General features: G+C 40.8%; 1 protein-coding gene across 1 annotated transcript; it reads left to right on the top strand.

The window, feature by feature from the left end:
* The first annotated feature begins 4,014 nt into the window (after positions 1 to 4,014).
* On the top strand, positions 4,015 to 19,298 carry LOC140732839 (axonemal dynein light intermediate polypeptide 1-like). Its single transcript, XM_073055473.1, has 6 exons — positions 4,015 to 4,117; positions 7,604 to 7,713; positions 9,192 to 9,361; positions 11,860 to 12,038; positions 15,346 to 15,510; positions 19,111 to 19,298. The coding sequence occupies exons 1-6, from the start codon at positions 4,037 to 4,039 to the stop codon at positions 19,144 to 19,146; spliced, it is 741 nt and encodes a 246-aa protein (XP_072911574.1). The 5' UTR covers positions 4,015 to 4,036; the 3' UTR covers positions 19,147 to 19,298.
* The last annotated feature ends 692 nt before the right edge of the window (positions 19,299 to 19,990 follow it).

The following is a 19,990-nucleotide window of genomic DNA, read 5'->3' as shown; positions in this document are numbered from 1 at the left end:
AAAGTACCCAGGACATCTTTAGGGAGCGGTGTCTCAGAAAGGCAGCGTACATTATTAAAGACCTCCAGCCCCCAGGGCATGCCCTTTTCTCACTGTTACCATCAGGAGGGAGGTACAGAAATCTGAAGGCACACACTCAGCGATTCAGGAACAGCTTCTTCCCCTCTGCCATCTGATTCCTAAATGGACATTGAATCTTTAGACACTACCTGACTTTTAAAAAAATATATAGTATTTCTATTTTTGCACATTTTAAAAAATCTATTCAATATACGTAATTGATTTACTTGTTTATTTATTATTATTTTTATTTTATTTTTTTCTCTCTGCTGGATTATGTATTGTATTGAACTGCTGCTGCTAAGTTAACAAATTTCACGTCACCTGCTGGTGATAATTAACCTGATTCTGAATTAGGCCATTTAGCCCATCGCGTCTCCTCCACTATTTCCTGACGGCTGATCCAGTTTCTCTCAGCCCAGTCTCCTGCTTCTCCCCGTATTCCTTCGTGCCCTGACCAATCAACCTCTGCCTTAAATATACCCAATCACTTGGCCTCCACAGCCACCTGCGGTAACAAATTCCACAGATGCCCCCAGTGCATCCTCAGACAGTGTTGGTTGTTGATTCAAAAGGCACATTTCACCGCACGTTTCAATGATTTGATGTACACATGACAAATAAAGCTAATATTTTACCCTTAATCTTGAACATAAGCATCATTCACCAATAATATTTTAGAATTTAATATGAGTATGCAAAGTTTCTTTTTTCTGAATTGACACAACACAAGCACTTTTAATCCAAGAAGTCTTACAAAAATCAAACAGATGTTATTTATTACAATTGTCGTGAAAGTTTATGTTGATAAAGATTAACTTAATCTAAATTTGGTTAAATTGGTTCTATTGTCACATGTACCAAGATATAGTGAAAAACTTCACCTTACATGCCGTCCACTTAGAGTGCATTTTAGTTAATTTGGCCTTTGATTAATCAGGGCAGCCACTTATTTGGAACAACACCTCAAGAACAAACACTAACTGAGAAAATATTCACAGTTCTCTTAATTTATTTGAGATGCTATGCTGTTTAATTAGGACGGGAAACTGCTGCCAAAGAGTTTCTAACTAGTATCAGACACGTGCACTTGTGTGGCCGTTAGACACTACATCATGCTTAGGGTGAACAGTTTTTAAATAGCGTCAGTTGCACGCGCTTGTGTTCAAAAAGCAGTGATTTTTTTTGTCACTGATAGTTGGTAAGAAATAAGCAGTAAGCCATTTCAGTACTGTTTTGCTCATGGTGGCTTCAAGCATTCAGACTTGGAGATGTCATAAACTGTGGGGAATGAAAAAGAAGTTATTCCACTACTTCAGCGAGCTAGGAACTACTGAGAATTTGAAGGTATCAACAACCGTCCTGAATATTATAATGAAAAGTTGGAGGATGCAGTCATCAGTAGCATAGTCTGAAGGTAGTCCATTATCTCAAAGTTCAAAGTAAGTTTATTATCCAAGCACATATATGTCACCATATACAACTCTGAGATTCATTTTCTTACAGGCATTCACAGTAATAGTTTGGCATGAACTAGATGGGCAGAAGGGTATGCTTCTGTGTTGTAGTTCTCTGTGAATTGAAGACTTTGTATATGGATAGTAAAAGTTTAGGTTTCTGGCCCAAATGTGGGCAAATGCACTTGGTGCCTGTGAGGATTTTGTTCATTTACAAATGAGCATGATATCCTCTATCAATAATTATTATGAACTAATATATAGTACTTTTATAGTACTGTAGTTCTGATAGTGTTATGATATGTTCTGTTTTTCATTTAAATAAATAATTTGTCACTCAATTAAACAGTAGTTTGTCCTTTTTATACCTTTTTAATTACTTCCATGAAACTTCAGCTAATTGGGACAGCTGCTTAATTGTGCCAGAATGTATTGGTCCAGATGTGTCTCAAATAATTGGAACCCACTATACATCATTTCATTAGATCAGTATCAGAGGTAATACAAGAGAAAAGAATAACAGAATGCAGAATAATGTGTTCAAATTACAGAGAAAGTACATAGCGGACAATAAGGTGCAAGGCCGTGACAAGATAGATTGTGAGGTCGACTCCATCAGTATGAGGGACTGTTCTTGTAACAGACCGATATAAACTGTCCTTAAGCCTGGTGATATGAGCTTTCATGCTATTTTATCTGCATTGTCCTGTCCATTCTGAGCCAGCTTGTTTACCTTTGGTCCCCACCAGACACTCCACTCAAACCTACTGGTCCAAGTAGCTGCATGCGACAGTAACCATATCCTGGCACACGGCTTCGCAGGCAGGCTGAACAGCCTGCGGCCTCACGCCCTGGTGAGACAGGGACACATCTGTCCTAGTATGTGAAGTCAGCTCCAGCAGACCAGGCAGATGAGATCTACAGTATGATCTAACGGCCAGAAAGGCAGAAATAACACTCGGTGGACAGGCACGACAACACACAGAAGACGTCAGGGTCATCCACAACAACCATTTTGTGATGCTTGTTCATAGCACCGAACCCGGACGTCTGAGGTAGAGAGAGTGGAACTGCCCCAGTGCAATGGTTTATCCACTTTAAAAACTCTCCCGCACAGGTTTCATTGTCAAACACGACAGACACCACCATCTCTGCCATGCTGTGATATTGGTCATTTAATATTGTTTGAATTTAGGCTTTTCTTTGGGAAAAAAAAATTTAAGTCAGTAGGAAAGACCACAGATTAACTCACTATAAATTGGCATTTGTGCAGGTACCAGTAGCATGCAATGTTGTCCAGGTTATTATTTCAGTAGTTTCAGTGTACATAAAGTTAGGTCATAAAGTCTTAGAATAATCAAGAGGTATGTGTGATTAGTGGCCCTTAAGGCCCACTGTCAACACTGACCATCAAATACCAATTACACCAACATTACAGTCCTCCAAGATTACCACAATCTTGTCATGGTTCCCTCAGTGTCCTGGTGAGTAATGTTGACTGGAGTCAGGGCTTTCTGCTTTGGATGTTGGCCCGGTCGCCCACGTCAAACAGTTCAAAGGGTCGAGGCCAAACCAAGAGTGGCCCACTGGTATTCCAGGCATGAGGGCTCGGCTCAGCTCAAGGCTAACCACTTTGACTGGTAAAACAAATTACAGAATCCTTCTGCACCTGAGTGCGTGGATCTTCCCGTTTCTGGCCCGAGTCCCCACCCAGGACCTGCACGATTGGCGGTAGCCAAAACCAGGAGGAAGATCCCGACACGGTGAAGGAAGCTCCGAACACCATTAGAGATGGAGGAGCTTTATTGCTGCCCTAAGTGCCAATGACATAACAGGCAGTAAGCAATATTACATTTCCCCCATATTTTTTCGTCTTCCTTTTCAATTTGCTTCTTTGTTGTTCTATTGTGTTCCTTTGCTTTGTGGGTGCCTGCAAGAAGATGAACTTTAAATGTTTGTAGATAAATTTACTTTGAACTTCCGTCAGATTTTACCACTAGTCTGTACACTAGGGACAACTCCCAGAAGCCAATTAACCCAGCAGGCCTTGGGGTCTTCGAAATGGTGGGAGCATTTGCCAGCAATCCACCCGCTCACAGGAATCACGTGCAGACAGCAGCATAGATCGGGACTGAATCGGGGTCTCCATACCAGCTACACCACACGCATGCCTTCTCCTTTTCCAGGTGTCCAAACCAGTTTCAGAGTCCTAGATTATTATATTATCGGGATTGGGGCCCTGGGTTTTGTTTTGATCATCTGTTGGCATCCCAAATTAGGATTAAGATGCTCCTGCTGCATGGTGCATGTGCCTCAATGCATGGTGTATTGCAAATTCAAGTCCAGACCCCACGCCAATTTCCGTACCACCTGCGTACACGGGACGGGGTGGGTTACGCAGGCAATTTCCATGGAGACGTATTGTTAACTTGCTGGACGCCAAACCGCGGACTTACACATGACCCTGTTTCCCAGTTGATTCTGACTGAGAGTTCAATTCATCAGCAAGGGTCCGAGCTATGATCCCCGCCTCGGAAACGCTGCTGAAGTTTACAAATCCAGTTCTCATTAGTACACAAACTGGAGCGTCACCTTCTCAAGCAAGTATTTAACCAAGCTTTAGACACGAGATTTTAAATGCGTGGAAGTTCAAGTATCAAGTCGAGATAAGCAAATGAATTAAGTTTTAGACTGAATAGTTAATTAAAACAGGCTCACTCAGCGGTGTTGCATTAAGTGCTGACGACGTGTTTATCTTCCCAAATGCGATTTTCTTGTAGATATTTCTATCTATAAAATTGAAATATGATGGATTGCAAAATGTTATCTTTCATTACCCACATCGTTATCTCGAATCTATATTGAACAGTGAATATCCATTCGGCAAATTTAAATGAACAATGTAAAGGTCTACAACACTGCAATTTCGGAAGTTCTTTTCCTGTTTCGGGCGTATGCGTTTAAAACGATCGGATGACCATTGTTCTGCTGGGAGTTTATTACAGTACAGTGGTCAGTAAAAGGAGATGGAAGAACCTTGTTAATTTCCAACATTAGGACATTTTTAGTTTAGGGATTGAGTTATACTGATCTAGTTCAATGAGATAGTTTGGGAATAGTTAATTAAAAAAATAAGAACATTCACAAAGCAGATGCGTCCAGTGGAGATTTAATATAAATTCTGAAAGGAAAGGAAAGCGAAAGAAGGGAATGAGGAAAAAAATGAGATTAGAAGGGATTATACATGTGTTTTCTTGAGTAATGATGTGTGTTTTCTCTCTTCCGCTATTTTGAATGTATGTTATGCCCCAGAGGTCAGCTATATCTGTGTATGGTTTCAATGGTAATTCAACGTGATTTGATTTGCTGTCTCTTGATCTGAATAATGGTCAATATATAAAAATTGTATTTGATATATAAAAATTATACTCACATGGGAGACTATAAGGTCTATATTTTTTTGAGATCCATTTATCTCACACAAGGTAAGGATTTAAAGCACATCACTAAGCTCCCTGTACGTATCTAAAAGTCTCTTAAAAGACCCTATCATATCCGCCTCCACCACCATTGCTGGCAGCCGATTCCACGCACTCACTTCTGTCTGAGTAAAAAACTTACCCCTGTCATCTCCTCTGTACCTACTTCCCAGGACCTTAAACCTGTGACTTCTTGTGGCAACCGTTTCAGACCTGGGAAAAAGCCTCTGACTATCCACACGATCAATGCCTCTCATCATCTTATACACCTCTATCAGGTCACCTCTCATCCTCCGTCACTCCAAGGAGAAAAGGCCGAGTTCACTCAACCTGTTCTCCTAAGGCATGCGCTCCAATCCAGGCAACAACCTTGTAAATCTATTTAAAGTATCTGTCAGTTTAAAAAAAAGTTTGAAGGCCCTCGACAGTGGCTAGCTATCAAAAGGCCATTTGGTCTGCACCTCAGGATGCACTTCCCGATGTCTCTGCGTCTCACAGCCCACTCCATCTCACGGCATAGTTGCAGGAGCTGGATCCCAAGAGAAATTGGTACCACAGATGTGCAAGTGTGCATGTGGCTGCAGGAAAGTCGCTGTGAATGGTGGGGAACTGGTGCAGGCTTGTAACTCAATTGGGCAGTAATATGCCTCTGAAATATAGTTCATTTTTTCATGCGTAGGCCAACGATATAATAACGTCTAGAGTCAAGTCTTCCCAGTGAAACCTAAACTGGTCAGGTTAAATGGGGGAACATGAGCAAAATAATGAAGAATGGTGGCTTGGTATGAAGAATCAGTGAGATTAAGTAGGTATGAGCTAGCAAATTGGGAAGATGGATATTGAATGAAATTTAATATAATAAAGGATGATGTGATGTTACATTGAAGTTGTATAAAACATTGTGATTTGGAGTATTGTGTGCAGTTTTGGTCACCTGCCTACAGGAAAGATGTAAATGAGGTTGAAAGAGTACAGAGAAAATTTACAAGGATGATGCCGGGTCTGGGGATCTAAGTTATAAGGGAAGATTGAACAGGTTAGGACTTTATTCCTTAGAATGTAGAAGACTGAGAGGAGATTTGATAGAGGTATACAAAATATGAGGGGTAGAGATAGAGTAATGAAAGGATGCTTTTTCCACTGAGGTTGGTTGGGACTACAACCAAAGGTCATGAGTTAAGGGCGAAAGGTGAAAATTTTAAGGGGAACTTGAGGGGAAACTTCTTCACTCAGAGGGTGGTGAGAATGTGGAGTGAGCTGCCGGTGCTAGTGGTCCATGCAGGCTCGATTTCAATGTTTAAGAGAAATTTGGATAGGTATATGGATGCTAGGAGTCTAGAGGGCTATGGTCCTGGTGCAGGTCGATAGGACTAGGCTGTTTAAATTGTTTGACCTGGACTAGATGGGCTGAAGGGCTCGTTCTTTTCTTTGACTCTGATAGATGGGAGTTGGATGGGAAGATGCACATCGTTGATTGTCAAATTTCAAAGGGAGTAGAAGAGCCAAGAGATGAAGTTTCAGCCTACAAATATATGTACAGAAGGTCAGGTTCATGATTAACAAGCCTTTTTCAAAATTCCCTTCATAGTATGATTTCATTGGAGTGAATATGACACACAAACAGTTCATTGGCTGTTTGCTTGCTCAAGGACTGGAAATTGGAGGTCTCTGATCCACGGCCCTATGGCAGCGCAATGGTTAATGTGATGCTATTACAGCTCAGGGTGTCAGAGTTCAAGACCAGCATCCTCTGTAAGAAAGTTTGTACGTTGTTCCTGTGAGTGCATGGGTTTCCTCCGGGTGCTCTGGTTTTCTTCTCAAAGTCCAAAGATAGACCTGTTACTAGGTGAAATGGTTATTTTGTCCTATGATTACTCTGGGGTTAAATAGATGGGTTCCTGGCCAGTGTGACCCAATGGGCCAGAAGGTCCTCTTCCAGGCGGTATCTCTAAATAAATAAACCCGCTTACCTGACCCACTCCCAACGAGAGCTGACTGCACATGACAGGATCGGGCCTGCTCAGGTCAAATTGGGCTGCTGCTCTAATAAAGATTTCTGATGTGAGCCAGGCTAGGCTATTCCAATAATGTATCCAGTTCAGGCTCACTTGGTAATAAAGTAACTTTGAGTGAATTGTGAGGTTCAGGTTTGATATTTTATGCTCAAACAGATCAGTGACATGTTTGAGATTGTTATGTTTGCTGTGATGGTTGGATTAGATATGGAAAATGTAGAAATGCTTGGCTTGGGTTTGATGTGGCATTTGGCCAAGTTGGTTTTAAATTCATACCCAAGCAGTATTTTATTCCATATAAGGGCATCCATCATTTGCTGGACTCATCCAAAATACAAATATTCTTTGTGTAGTTTTCCTAAGATTTAAGTTTGGGTGATAAATATGACCTTGAAGCAGGGTAGAGATGGTTTTCCAGACCTGGTTTTGCTCTGTCTGGCTGTAGCTCTCAAAGTATGGGTACAGCTGACTCTAAGTGGTGCTGCTTCTCACAGAATCTCATAAATTAGAAGAAATATTAAGCAAAAATATCGAGTCTAAAACTCTCTTTCTTACCAGGAGAACATTAATTCAATATGTTTTGTTTATCCAGGCACACACAAAAGTAAGCCCCACAAAATGTGTTCTTACAGAAGCAAGGAAAGCAGAAGAAAGTAATAAACAATCAATAGAATGCATTTTGAATGCAATATTACCTCCAAGGTAAGTGATTTCGGTGAGCTTTATTTCTCACTTTCATCTTCCTAATATTCTTGGGCGTTATCAATTTCCAAAAGACCTGCCTGAGACAATATTATCCAATATTTGTAGTGGGTCTTCCTTGACAGTGTAGGCAAACAGTTTTTAAAAATCAATTGTTCTGAAAATCTGCAATGGCTGCTAGTCTGCCAGCAACTTCAAATTTCGATTTTGATTTTTTTTTTAATTGTTTTTACTAAGGAATGCAAAGGAAGGATTAATAGTGATGCTGTCATTCAATCTAGTTCACAAATGCCTGCTCTTGACATTTTGCTTTGGGTTTCATGGGAGGATTACCTATTAATAAGCTTCTATACAGTTGCCTGTACTAATTTAACTAGAACGTACCACATTGCCCTAAATATTGAAATTGAGGTCTAATATGAAATACAAATTATTTTACTGCAATGTGCAGAGGAATTTACCTCTGGGTTAATGAATTAGTAGATTATAGCCTCTACTTTCCCCCTTCTCAAACTAAATAGAAAAATGAGCAAAAGAACCAGAAGCAAGTATAATCTGTCTGGTCAGTTGTGCCTACTGTGGCCTTCACAAACAATTTGCTGACACAGCATTTCGTGGGGATTGTGTATTGGTATTGGTGATGGATGGTAAAGTAGCATAGCAACCAGTGTAAAACCTTCCAGCACCAGCAATTGCAGTTCAATTACCCTCACTGTCTGTAAGGAGTTTGTACGTTCTCCCTGTAACCATGTGGGTTTCCTTCAGGTGCTCCAGTTTCCTCCCACATTGCAAAGATGACTGTGTTGGTAAGTTAAGGGCGTGCTGTCTTGGAGGTGGAAGCATGGTGACATTTGCAGGCTAGTCCACGCTACGTCCTCGGATTGTGTTGGTCATTAACGCCAATGATGCATTTCACTGTATGTTTCGATGTGCACGTGTCAAATTAGGCTAATCTTTAATATTTATCCATTTTCCTGCTGGCCTTTCCACATCCCCGTGTTCACTGAACACGCAAACATAACTTCACTCTCTACTTTGTCTCTTCCCTCTATAGTCTTCTCCTAAACAAATATTTCACTATTCAACAGAGCTTGATTAAACAAAAACACGGTGTGAAATTGGCTTTTATTTCAACTGATGTTCATAAACACAAGAAGTGAAAGGCCCTGTAGAGTTCAGTAAATAGTGGTGCTTCAGTAAACATTTAAATGAACAGAAAACTGTGAGGCAGATGCAGAGGCTACCAAGAGAAATGTGCCGATCAGGGACATTGGTAAGAAGAGGTAAAATGGAGGGAAATCTGGAAATACAGATCCATTTTGGTGGGTTGAATAGCATCCCTTTTGTTGTAAAAAGGTTAGACACAGTAAGTGTAAAGTATAGAAATCTTTGTAAAGGCATCACAGAGAATGTTTGAGAAAATGAAATTGTATCCCGTAAAACTGGAAATTTAGTTTTAATATTACTTCCTCTTCAAGAGAATGGTTGGAGAATGGGCAGATGTGGATTCAACAAATATCTAGTGTTCCAGCCATTCGAACAGATGTGATAAATCTGCAGAACAGCTTGGATAGAAAGCTGCAGCAAAGGCAGGCTCGTGAAACAGGCATTTGCCCTATTCGCCGAGAATTGTATGCACAATGCTTTGGTAAGTGAATTCTTCACTCTGAAGTGCCGATGTTCACACATGATTAATGAATTCATTGTCAAAGTACATGCATGTTACCATATACAACTCTGAGATCCACTTTCTTGTGGGCATACTCAATAAATCCACAATAGAATAATAGCCATAATAGCATCAATGAAAGACCGCACCAACTTGGGCATTCAACCAATGTGCAAACGACAACAAAGTGTGCAAATACAAAAAGAAAGAAATAATAAATAAGTAAGCAATAAATGTTGAGAACATGAGATGAAGCATTCTTGAATGCAAGTCCATTGGTTGTGGGAACATTTCAGTGATGGGGCAAGTGAAGCTGAGCGACGTTATCCCCTTTGGTTCATGAGTCTGATGGTAATAACTGTTTCTGTACCTGGCTGTGTGAGTCAGAAGGCTCCTATACCTTCTTCCTGATGGCAGCAGCTAGAGGAGAGCATGTTCTGGGTGGTGGGGGCCCTTGATGATGGATGCTGCTTTCCTGCAACAATGCTTTGTGTAGATGTTCTCAACATGGGGAGGGCTTTACTCGTGATGGATTGGACTGTATCTGTTACTTTTTGTGGGATTTTCCATTCAAGGGCATTGATTTTTCCATACCAGACTGATGTAGCCAGTCAATATATTCTCCACTACACATCTATAGAAGTTTGTCGAAGTTTTAGATGTCATGCCAAGTCTTTGCAAACTCCTAAGGAAGTTGCTTAATTTTATGCTCTAGCAACATTCAAAATCGACTTTTTTTCTGACCTGATATTTAATTTTGTCTAAATGTATGTTTTTATTAATGGTTATTGATAGTTATGCTGTCATGAATAAGCCAAGAAACACTGTAGATTGAGGAAGGAAACAGAGGTGGGTACTCTCACATCATTTAAGAAGTTTCTAGATGAGTACTTGAATTATTAAAGAGCAAATTGTTGGAAGAACTCAACAGGTCAAGCAGCATTTGCAAAGGGAAGTGTCTCCCCATGAATTGCAAAAGCACAAAGGGCTACAGATTAAAAGTTGGTGCATGTGGATGTTCAATGGTCAGGATGAACATGATTGCACATTGTCTTGCTTCTGTGCTATATGACTGAGGAAAAAGTTGAAATACAGTTTGGTGATAATTTCGTGTAAATCATGCTCAATTAATGTCATCTGGGTGTTAACTTCATGGTTATAAGACCTATCAGAACCTCAGTTAACCCTTTCTCATCATCATGATAAAGTGCTAAAATGGCCTTCTCCTTCATTTTCTCATCAACATATAGACCAACAAAATTATTTCTTATAACCTCCATAACTTCACCTTCCATGCTCTTACAGCTTTGTTGGTTTGCCTGGTCTCTATGTGGACAATAGATCCTAGAGTTATTGTACACACTACCCTAGATGCATGCACTATTAATTTCCTGATTTGTTCATTCTTTTATTATGTGCCTTGTCATATGATGTATAGGATCACGGTGACCATGATTGTTCTAGGCAAAGTTTTCTACAGAAGAGATTTACCATTGCCTTCTTCTGAGTAGTGTCTTTACAAGATGGGTGACTCCAGCCATTGTCAGTACTCCTCGGAGATTGTCTACCTGGTGTCGGAGGTCGCATAAACAGGACTTGTGATATACGCAGCTGCTTATATAACCATCCACCACCTGCTCCCAACGCTTCACGTGATCCTGATCGGGGCTAAGAAGCTGCTTCTCCTTGCCCAAGGGTGACCTGCAAACTAGTGGAGGGAAGGTGTGCCTGACACCTCCTTTGGTAGAGATGTATCTCCACCCTGCCAACCATCCTCAATTGTATGATGTCTGAAATACAATTACTGTTTGGAGGTTTATAAGCAACTCCTACTAGATCCCTTTAACTGCAGGACTCTCCACAAGCAGTCTCTTTGACTGACCAATGAAATAGTATGTTATCTAAGAGCTATGATTTCCTTCCCGAACAAATTGTCTGGAGAACTTCCCCCGCCTCTAACAAATTTTAGTGTTAAATCAATTAAAGCTTCTTCGTTTCTTGAGCAGTAGACACATACTGCAGTTGTAATCACAATTGATCTCGATGGTTTTCAGTAGCTCTTACTTTCACATCAACTTCCCTGGTATGCTTTTCTTAAAATGTGTTTTTAATTTATTTAATTTCAGTACTCCAATTTCCTATCACTTTCACAAAGGGGAACATCACTTTGTAGGTTTATGCAAATGCTACTGTGAGGTAGATCACAATTCATATGAAGGCACTGGAAAAGTAATACCAATTTTGCCTTTTCACAAACCTCCTAACTTACTGGAAGGAAAAGGGGCCCAATATCAAAATTTTTTCCCTGGATGACATCCCCAGAATTGAGATTCTAGTTAGACTCAGCTGGTTAAATGGGGACATCGACAGGGAGAACAGGTTAAATAACACTAAATATTGCAGTATTAAAACTCTGCAGTGTGGAAACTATTCATTTTAATATCTGTAAGTTGTCCTTCATTTGCATTATTGAACAGATGAGCTGATTAGACAGGTGACCATCAACTGTCCAGAACGTGGACTGCTGCTCCTTAGAGTTCGTAATGAGATTCTCATGACTCTTGCAGCGTATGAGACCTTGTATGAAAGTAGTGTTGCATTTGGATTGAGGAAGGCTCTCCAAGGAGATTTAGAAAAAATGTCACTGCGCCAACAGGTAAATTATTCCAAAAACAATAGTGAGAGGATTTAAGATGAATGTCTGAAATATAAGAGATTATTGGTTTAACAAAGGTAAAACAGTGGGTCAGAATATGCTGGATTTGTTCCTTTATCTGTTCTAAAGCACCACCTATGGTCCTGGCACAACTCTACTGATCTGGGCCAGGTGCAGAGAGCCCACTTCGTAGTGCTGACCCAAACAGTTGTGATAGGCTTTGACAAAAGGTAAAGTTGGAGCATTCAAAGACATTTAAAATGCATCAAAAGTAAAATACTAAAGGAAAACAAATCATTTTAAAATTAAAAACATTAAAATGCACTTTGAAATATGACAAGCTAAAACAAAGTAATTAAGAAAACTATCTTACTTTCTTCTCTACAGACCCAGAATCCTCTTTGAAGTCAATTGATGGATGACCATCTGACATTTGCTAGTACTCAGTGATACCAATGGTTGTATGAAGCCCTGTTCTTCAAACCTGGGCCTTGAATTTCTCAAGCTAACAACATATTATGCACTTTGGGCTGCCTAGAACACTAACATCGAACTGGAAGTCTTGCCAACTAACAACGCATTCCCCAGGCTTGAGATATCACAACACCATAAGTCTTAGGAGCAGAATTAGACCATTTGGCCCATCGAGTCTGCTCTATCATTCAATCATGGCTGATCCTTTTTGCCCCTCCTCAACCCCATTCCCCAGCCTTCTGCCTGTAAACATTGATGCCATTATCAAGGACCTCCAGCACCCTTTTCTCACTGTTACCATCAGAAAGGAGGTACAGAATCCTGAAGGCACACACTCAGCGATTCAGGAATAGCTTCTTCCCCTCTGCCATCTGATTCCTAAATGGACATTGAAACTGTGGACACTAGCTCACTTTTTTTTAATATATGGTATTTCTGTTTTTGCACATTTTTAATCTATTCATAGAAACATAGAAAACCCACAGCACAATACGGGCCCTTCAGCCCACAATGTTGTGCCAAACATGTCCCTACCTTAGAAATTACTTGGCTTACCTATAGTCCTCTATTTTACTAAGCTCCATGTACTTATCTAAAAGCTTCTTAAGGGACCCTATTATATCCACCTCCACCACCATTGCCAGCAGCCCATTCCATGCACTCACCACTCCCTGCATAAAAAACTTACCCCTGACATCTCCTCTGTACTTACTCCCCAGCACCTTAAACCTGTGTCCTCTTGTGACAACTATTTCAGCCCTGGGAAAAAGCCTCTGACTATCCACACAATCGATGCCTCTCATCATCTTGTACACCTCTATCAGGTCACCTCTCATCCTCCTTCACTCCAAGGAGAAAAGGCCGAGTTCACTGAACCTATTCTCATAAAGCATGCTCCCCAATCCAGGCACCATTCTTGTAAATATATGTAATTGATTTACTTGTTTACATATTATTATCTTTCTTTCTTCTAGATTATGTATTGCATTGAACTGTTGCTACTAAGTTAACAAATTTCATGTCACATGCCGGTGATAATAAACCTGATTCTGATTCCATGTCCTATCAAGAACCTCTCAATCTCTGCCTTAAATACACCCAACGACCTGGCCTCCACAGCTGCATGTGGCAACAAATTCCACAAATTCACCAACCTCTGGCTAAAGAAATTTCTCTGCATCTTTGTTTTTAAAAAAAATTGGATAGGTATATGGACAGGAAAGGAGTGGAGGGTTATGGGGTGAGTGCAAATCGGTGGGACTAGGTGAGAGTAAGCGTTCAGCACGGACTAGAAGGGCCGAGGTAGCCTGTTTCCGTGCTGTAATTGTTATATGGTTATATGGTAAATGGACACCCCTCTATCCTGAGCCTGTGTCCTCTTGTCCTCAACTCCCCCGCCATGGGAAGCATCCTTTCCACACCTACTTCGCCTAGGTCTTTCAACATTCAAAAGGTTTCATTGAGGTCATGCTCCCCCCAATCCTTCTAAATTCCAGCGAGTACAGACCCAGAGCCATCAAACGTTCCTTGTATGATAACCCTTTCATTCCCGGAATCATCTTTGTGAACCTCCTCTGAACCCTCTCCAATGCCAGCACATCTCTTAGATGAGGGGCCCAAAACCGTTCACAACACTCGAGGTGAGGCCTCACCAGTGCCTTATAAAGCCTCAGCATCACATCCCTGTTCTTTTATTCTAGACCTCTTGAAATGAATGGTAACATTGCATTTGCCTTCCTCACCACTGACTCTACCTGTAAGTTAACCTTTTTGGTGTTCTGTACAAGGACTCCGAAGTCCCTTTGCACCTCAATTTTTTTGGATTTTTTCCCCATTTAGAAAATAGTCTGCACATTTATTTCTACTACCAAAGTGCATGGCCATGCATTTTCCAACATTGTATTTCATTTGCCACTTTCTTGCCCATTCTCCTAATCTGTCTTCTATGGCCTTCTGCAGCCTATCTGTTTCCTCAACACTTCCTGCCCCTCCACCAATCTTCGTATCATCTGCAAAGCCACCTATTCCATCATCTAAATCATTTATTACAGCATAAGAAGAAATGGCCCCAACACCGACCCCTGCAGAACACCACTAGTCACTGGCAGCCAACCAGAACAGGGTCATTTTATACCCCCTCACTGCCTCCTACCAATCAGCCTATGCTCTAATCATGCCAGTGACTTTCCTGCAATACCATGGGCTCTTAACTTGGTAAGCAGCCTCATGTGTAGCACCTTATCAAAGGCCTTCTGAAAGTCCAAATGTAAAACATCTACTGCATCCCCCTTTATCTATTCTACTCGTAATCTCCTCAAAGAATTCCAACAGGTTTGTCAGGCAAGAGTTTCCCTTAAGGAAACCATGCTGACTTTGTCCTATCTTGTCCTATGTCACCAAGTACTCCATCACCCTATCCTCAACAATTGACTCCAACAAGTTCCCAGCCACTGTGGCCAGACTAAATGGTCTATAATTTCCTTTCTGTTGCCTTCTTGACACATCTTGACACATTTCTACTTAATAAACCAACTTACTATGAATAAACACAAGCAATGTCTTGAACCGGGAAGAAATTTTGAAATGCAAGCTCTGTTGTTCCTGGCACTGTTTCATCTGCTATGTACTTCTGGTATTTCTGGGTTTTTTTTTAAGTTTAAATGCTCAGTTCAGAGAGAGAAAAAACATTAAGAATCCTAAAATTGATATTGTTGCAGAAGTTGTAATGTCATTTTGAATTATTTTGTAAACTCCTGTAGTGTAAGTGTAGTGTTACTTTGTCTATTGATCAAAACCTGAAAGACCTTTTGATTGTCTTTTTCTCTTACAATAGATTGAAGAACTTAAACAAGAAATAGCCACTCTTCAAAATGAACTCAGTGAAATGAAGGACAAATATAATGTAGCTGAGAAACGATTTACTGAGAGGAAAGAACTGGATGACAAGAAACATTCAGAAGAAATTGTTAACCTTAGAAAAATCAATCAACAATTGAAGGTATAGTTATCAAATCAAGGGAGCTCTTCTTTAAAGATGACAAGCCAAGAGTTGTTTTTTTGTCATCCTTTAAGTTAATGTTAGGAATTTTTAATCAGTTTTGTAGTGTGTTGTAAGAAGTAAGGGAAAGATCATCTGTTTGCAAGATGATTACTCTTTCATTGGAAGTAATGGTCTTTAAGGTAATCTTGATCAATGTTGTTGGATTTATGGCTAGTTACCACATTTCCAACAAAGCTCTTGCTCTGTTCCTGAGCCTTTTATGTGGAACCTTACTGAATACCTTCTAGAAATCCAAATAATCTAAGACAAGTTGAGCATGTGGGTAGACGGAGTACAATCTATAAAAATGTGAGATCATCCACTTTGCTCGAGGAAAAGCAGAAATGCTGATGTTTTTAATATGGGCAGAGATTTAGACCTGTTGTTATTCAAAGGTTCCCTAAGTAAGACCGAAAGCCTATATACAGGAAGAGCAGCAGTTAGACCCACAACGGTAACTTTAATTTCTAGAGGATTTGCATAAAATATAGAAATGCTTACTGCTTTCGTACAGAGTCTTGGCTAGAACACATCTAGGAATGTTGTAGGGACTCCTTAATTTCATTAGGCAGAATTAACTCGGACCATTAAGGGTTAAGTTCGCCGTGTATGTTACACGTTATACTGTATGTTATTACGTTTTTGGGGCTGGGTTTTTATATAAACACAACGTTGCCATTTGTTTGGAGGTTGGAATAAAGTGACATTTTTACTGTTATGCTGTGTGAATTGCATTGTGGCAGTTCTGTAAGAGCAGCTTACTCCATTTTCAGCTTGTTTTGGGTTATTTTTGAAGATAAGAGATGAGGAGAAATGTGTGCCATCCAATTAGGATGGTTGAATTAAGGGAGGTTTCTCTGGTGAGGGTAACTAAGGTTGGGCTTGGGTTTTTTTTTCGGCGGGAGATGAAGAGAGAAGACACGGGCGAGAACCAGTCGTGCAGTACGATCCGGTGGGAGAACCAGTTGTAGTGTACGATCCGGTGGGAGAACCAGTCGTAGTGTACGATCCAGTGGGAGAACCAGTCGTGCAGTACGATCCGGTGGGAGAACCAGTTGTAGTGTACGATCCGGTGGGAGAACCAGTCGTGCTGTACGATCCGGTGGGAGAACCAGTTGTGCTGTACGATCCGGTGGGAGAACCAGTTGTAGTGTACGATCCGGTGGGAGAACCAGTTGTAGTGTATGATCCGGTGGGAGAACCAGTCGTGCAGTACAATCCGGTGGGAGAACCAGTTGTAGTGTACGATCCGGTGGGAGAACCAGTCGTGCTGTACGATCCGGTGGGAGAACCAGTTGTAGTGTACGATCCAGTGGGAGTCCCTTTGGTTTGAGGTGGTTTGTGAGTGGCGTTCAGAAGGTGGTGTGGGCATTAACGCAGACCGAGGGCCCAGCGTGTGAGTGACAGAAGTTCAAGATGAGCTCCAACTTGTGCACATTTGACTGTTTAATTAAAATAGGCCCTTTGCTTTTTGTTATTTTTTTACTAATCCTTTAGTTAAGTTAAGATTCATAAATATAATTCCTTTAATCGTATGCAGTGTACTGTCGATTATTTCGTGGCTCTGATTTGTAACAGGGTAGCAGATTACACAGCATCCACACAAACCAAGGTTTGGGGTAGGATTGAGCCGTCTCAATCTCACGAGTTTGGCGGGACTTGAGAGACTTTACTAGACTTACTAGGGTCAGTCAGAAGTAATTGCATTTGTGCCGATTTTTGTCGACACTCCTACAATATTTTATTTTGGTTGCCCTGCTTTAGAAAAAGGGTATACTTTCTAAAGAGAGAAGATAGTAATGATTCACTAGAGATAGAGTATTAGTCTACTCCACAATTTTAGAGTTTAGAAAAATGGGAAGTGATCCTTTGAATCGTGCAAAATTTTTAGTAGGTATGGAGAGAATGTTTCCCTAGCTGAGGGGTCTACAACTAGGAGTCACAATCTCAAAGTGTGAGTTTGGCCATTTAAAACTGAAATGAAAATCAATTCGTTGAAAAGCTGACACTGAGACTGTAGATCCTCGACTCTAGAGATCCAATGTTTTGATCTGAGAGTTGGCAATGTTCTTCCAGAATTATATTCGTTCCTTCATTCAAATGGTGTTGATCTTCATAATTCTCTCCTCTGGATGGTTATGGATGCTCAGTCATTGACTTAATTCAGAACTGAGATGAATAGATTATTTGAATATTTAGAGGAATCGGACTTCAGGGTAGAAAATGGTCAGGGTAGCAGACTAGCTCTGATGTTGTTTATTGATGGAGCGGGCTCAAGGGCCTGTGAGAGATCCTATTTCATCATCGTTTCATTGTGAGAAAGGAAGAGAGGAGTGTGCTTTGATTGTGCATGTTTGTGCTCTAGAGAAGCATGTACTTTGGTTGTGTGGTAGAGAAAGAGGCCAGTTCTTCAAGTTGTTTGAGATGCTCAGAAGTGCTGAGATGGCAAGGAATGAATTCAGCAGCAAGAATGTGTGTGTGTGTGTGTGTGTGTGTGTGTGTGTGTGTGTGTGTGTGTGTGTGTGTGTGTGTGTGTGTGTGTGTGTGTGTGTGTGTGTGTGTGTGTGTACGTGTACATGACAGCTGAATCAAGTAAGCAGGGCAAAGAATTTTTTTCCTGCACTGTTCCCAGGTGCAGTAGACTCATTTGTAGCAGTGATTTCATTGCCCACGTTCATTCCATTCCTAATGCAGGTTCTGTACTGTCACAAAGTCATGAAGGGCAGTGCTCCCTCCACTGCTTTTCTTTTCTACCAGCCAGCAAAATTCAGAATGCCAAAGGCATTTTCAACTGTGTTGTGTCTCAGTGGACAGATGCTCTTTGGAGTTTGATCACTGGAGCCAACCTGGACATTAATGCATTCAGAAGTGTGTTGTATTGAGCCACTTGTCCTCATCTCGTAGGGAAATTAAACACTGCATGCTCTGAATTCAAATAGACATTTTTCATAAGGAACACAGTTGATTGCCACACTCCCATTGCACTGGCATGAAAAAGCCTGAGTTAGGAATGACTGAATTTCCAGATGCTGGCAACTTGCTTTCATTGCTGTTTGTAGAAGATTGCGGTGCCCATATTGGCTGGTATATTTCTAGAATAGTAACTTTATAGGGTCATAGAATAGTGCAGCTCAGAAACTGGCTTTTTGGCCCATCTAGTCTATGCTGAAACATTTAAACTTCCTAGTCCCATTGGTCTGCACCCAGACTATGACCCTCCATACCCTCCATCAATGTATCTCTCCAATGAAATTTAGCTCGCATACACCACTTGCTCTTGCAGCCCATTCCACACTCTCACAACCCTCTGAGTGAAGAAGTTTCCCCTCGTGTTCCCCTTAAGCATTTCACCTTTCACCCTTAACCCATGACCTCAGTAGAAAAAGCCTGCTTGCATTTATGTCATAGGCATAATCTTTCATAAGTCAATGGAACTGAATTTCAGAAGTAGAATATAATGTCATGAAGAATACTTAACATTGTTCATTAGAGTTAAACTACGTATTTTTAAAAAAAGTTTTCACTCACTGTAGTTTACATTATTTTTGTTTTCTACAGCTGCAACTTGAAGGTGTCATTACTTACAGGAGATGAACTGCGCCCTGCTGTATTCCTTACATGGCAATATGACATTCTGATGTATGTTTCCATCAGCAGTATTGGGACAATGCCTTGTATGGCAATGGACAGATTCCCATTTCTTAAAGCAACTATGTTATTCTATTTAACATCATCGAAGGTAACTATAAATTAGTAATTACCCACAGATGTAAAACAGATATTCTCTGAGTGTTAATAGATTACAATAAAAGAAGTGTTTGAAAGAATTCATTGGATTTTTATTATTACTGATTGGTTGTTTGTCATATCCAACAAAGATAGCTAGAGTTGTGCAGTATTTCTTTTGACTGGACTTGATGCTGGATTTAGAAAACGTGAACTGCACAAAGAAATCTGAGCAGAAAATGTTTTTATACTGGAAAAGCCATTGCACTGGGGCAGTTTCACTCTCTCAATCTTGGAAGTTTCAGTCCACTGGTACAAGTAGTGGTCAAAACTGTGAGCTTCCTCGTTTCAATGGATGACCATCACTTCTTTTGTGCCTTGTCATGTCCTTCGCTCTCGTCAAAGTGTTGCGGAACCAACCTTCCTGGTCGATGGATCTCACTGTTGATCTCATCTGTCCATTCCACTGGAGCTCACTTCACATGCAAGGACAGGCATGTTCCTATCTTGCCCGAATATGAGGCTCACTGCCTATCCTTCCCTGGTGCAGCCAACCTTTTGGAGCTGTGGTCATTGTAACATACAAGCAACTACTTAGAGCCACAGGTGAGAGTTGAGTGTCAGATGGTGAGTGAGTTACCCCAAAAATGGATGCACCAAGTTCCTTGACCAGAGATGCTACCCCTCCCTGGACGCCCCATTATTATTATTA

The sequence above is a fragment of the Hemitrygon akajei genome, chromosome 9 (genome assembly GCF_048418815.1).
Source record: "Hemitrygon akajei chromosome 9, sHemAka1.3, whole genome shotgun sequence".
In the NCBI taxonomy this organism is placed as follows: domain Eukaryota; kingdom Metazoa; phylum Chordata; class Chondrichthyes; order Myliobatiformes; family Dasyatidae; genus Hemitrygon; species Hemitrygon akajei.
The sequence above is the reverse complement of the archived record's forward strand: the minus strand, read 5'-3'. Positions and strand labels throughout refer to the sequence as shown.

Excerpts from the sequence above, each read along its gene's own strand:
- LOC140732839 (XM_073055473.1), top strand. The coding sequence starts at position 4,037 with ATGATCCCCGCCTCGGAAACGCTGCTGAAGTTTACAAATCCAGTTCTC. Across the intron at positions 4,118-7,603 it reads CTGGAGCGTCACCTTCTCAA|GCACACACAAAAGTAAGCCC; the intron begins GCAAGTATTTAA and ends TTGTTTATCCAG. Across the intron at positions 15,511-19,110 it reads AAATCAATCAACAATTGAAG|CTGCAACTTGAAGGTGTCAT; the intron begins GTATAGTTATCA and ends TGTTTTCTACAG.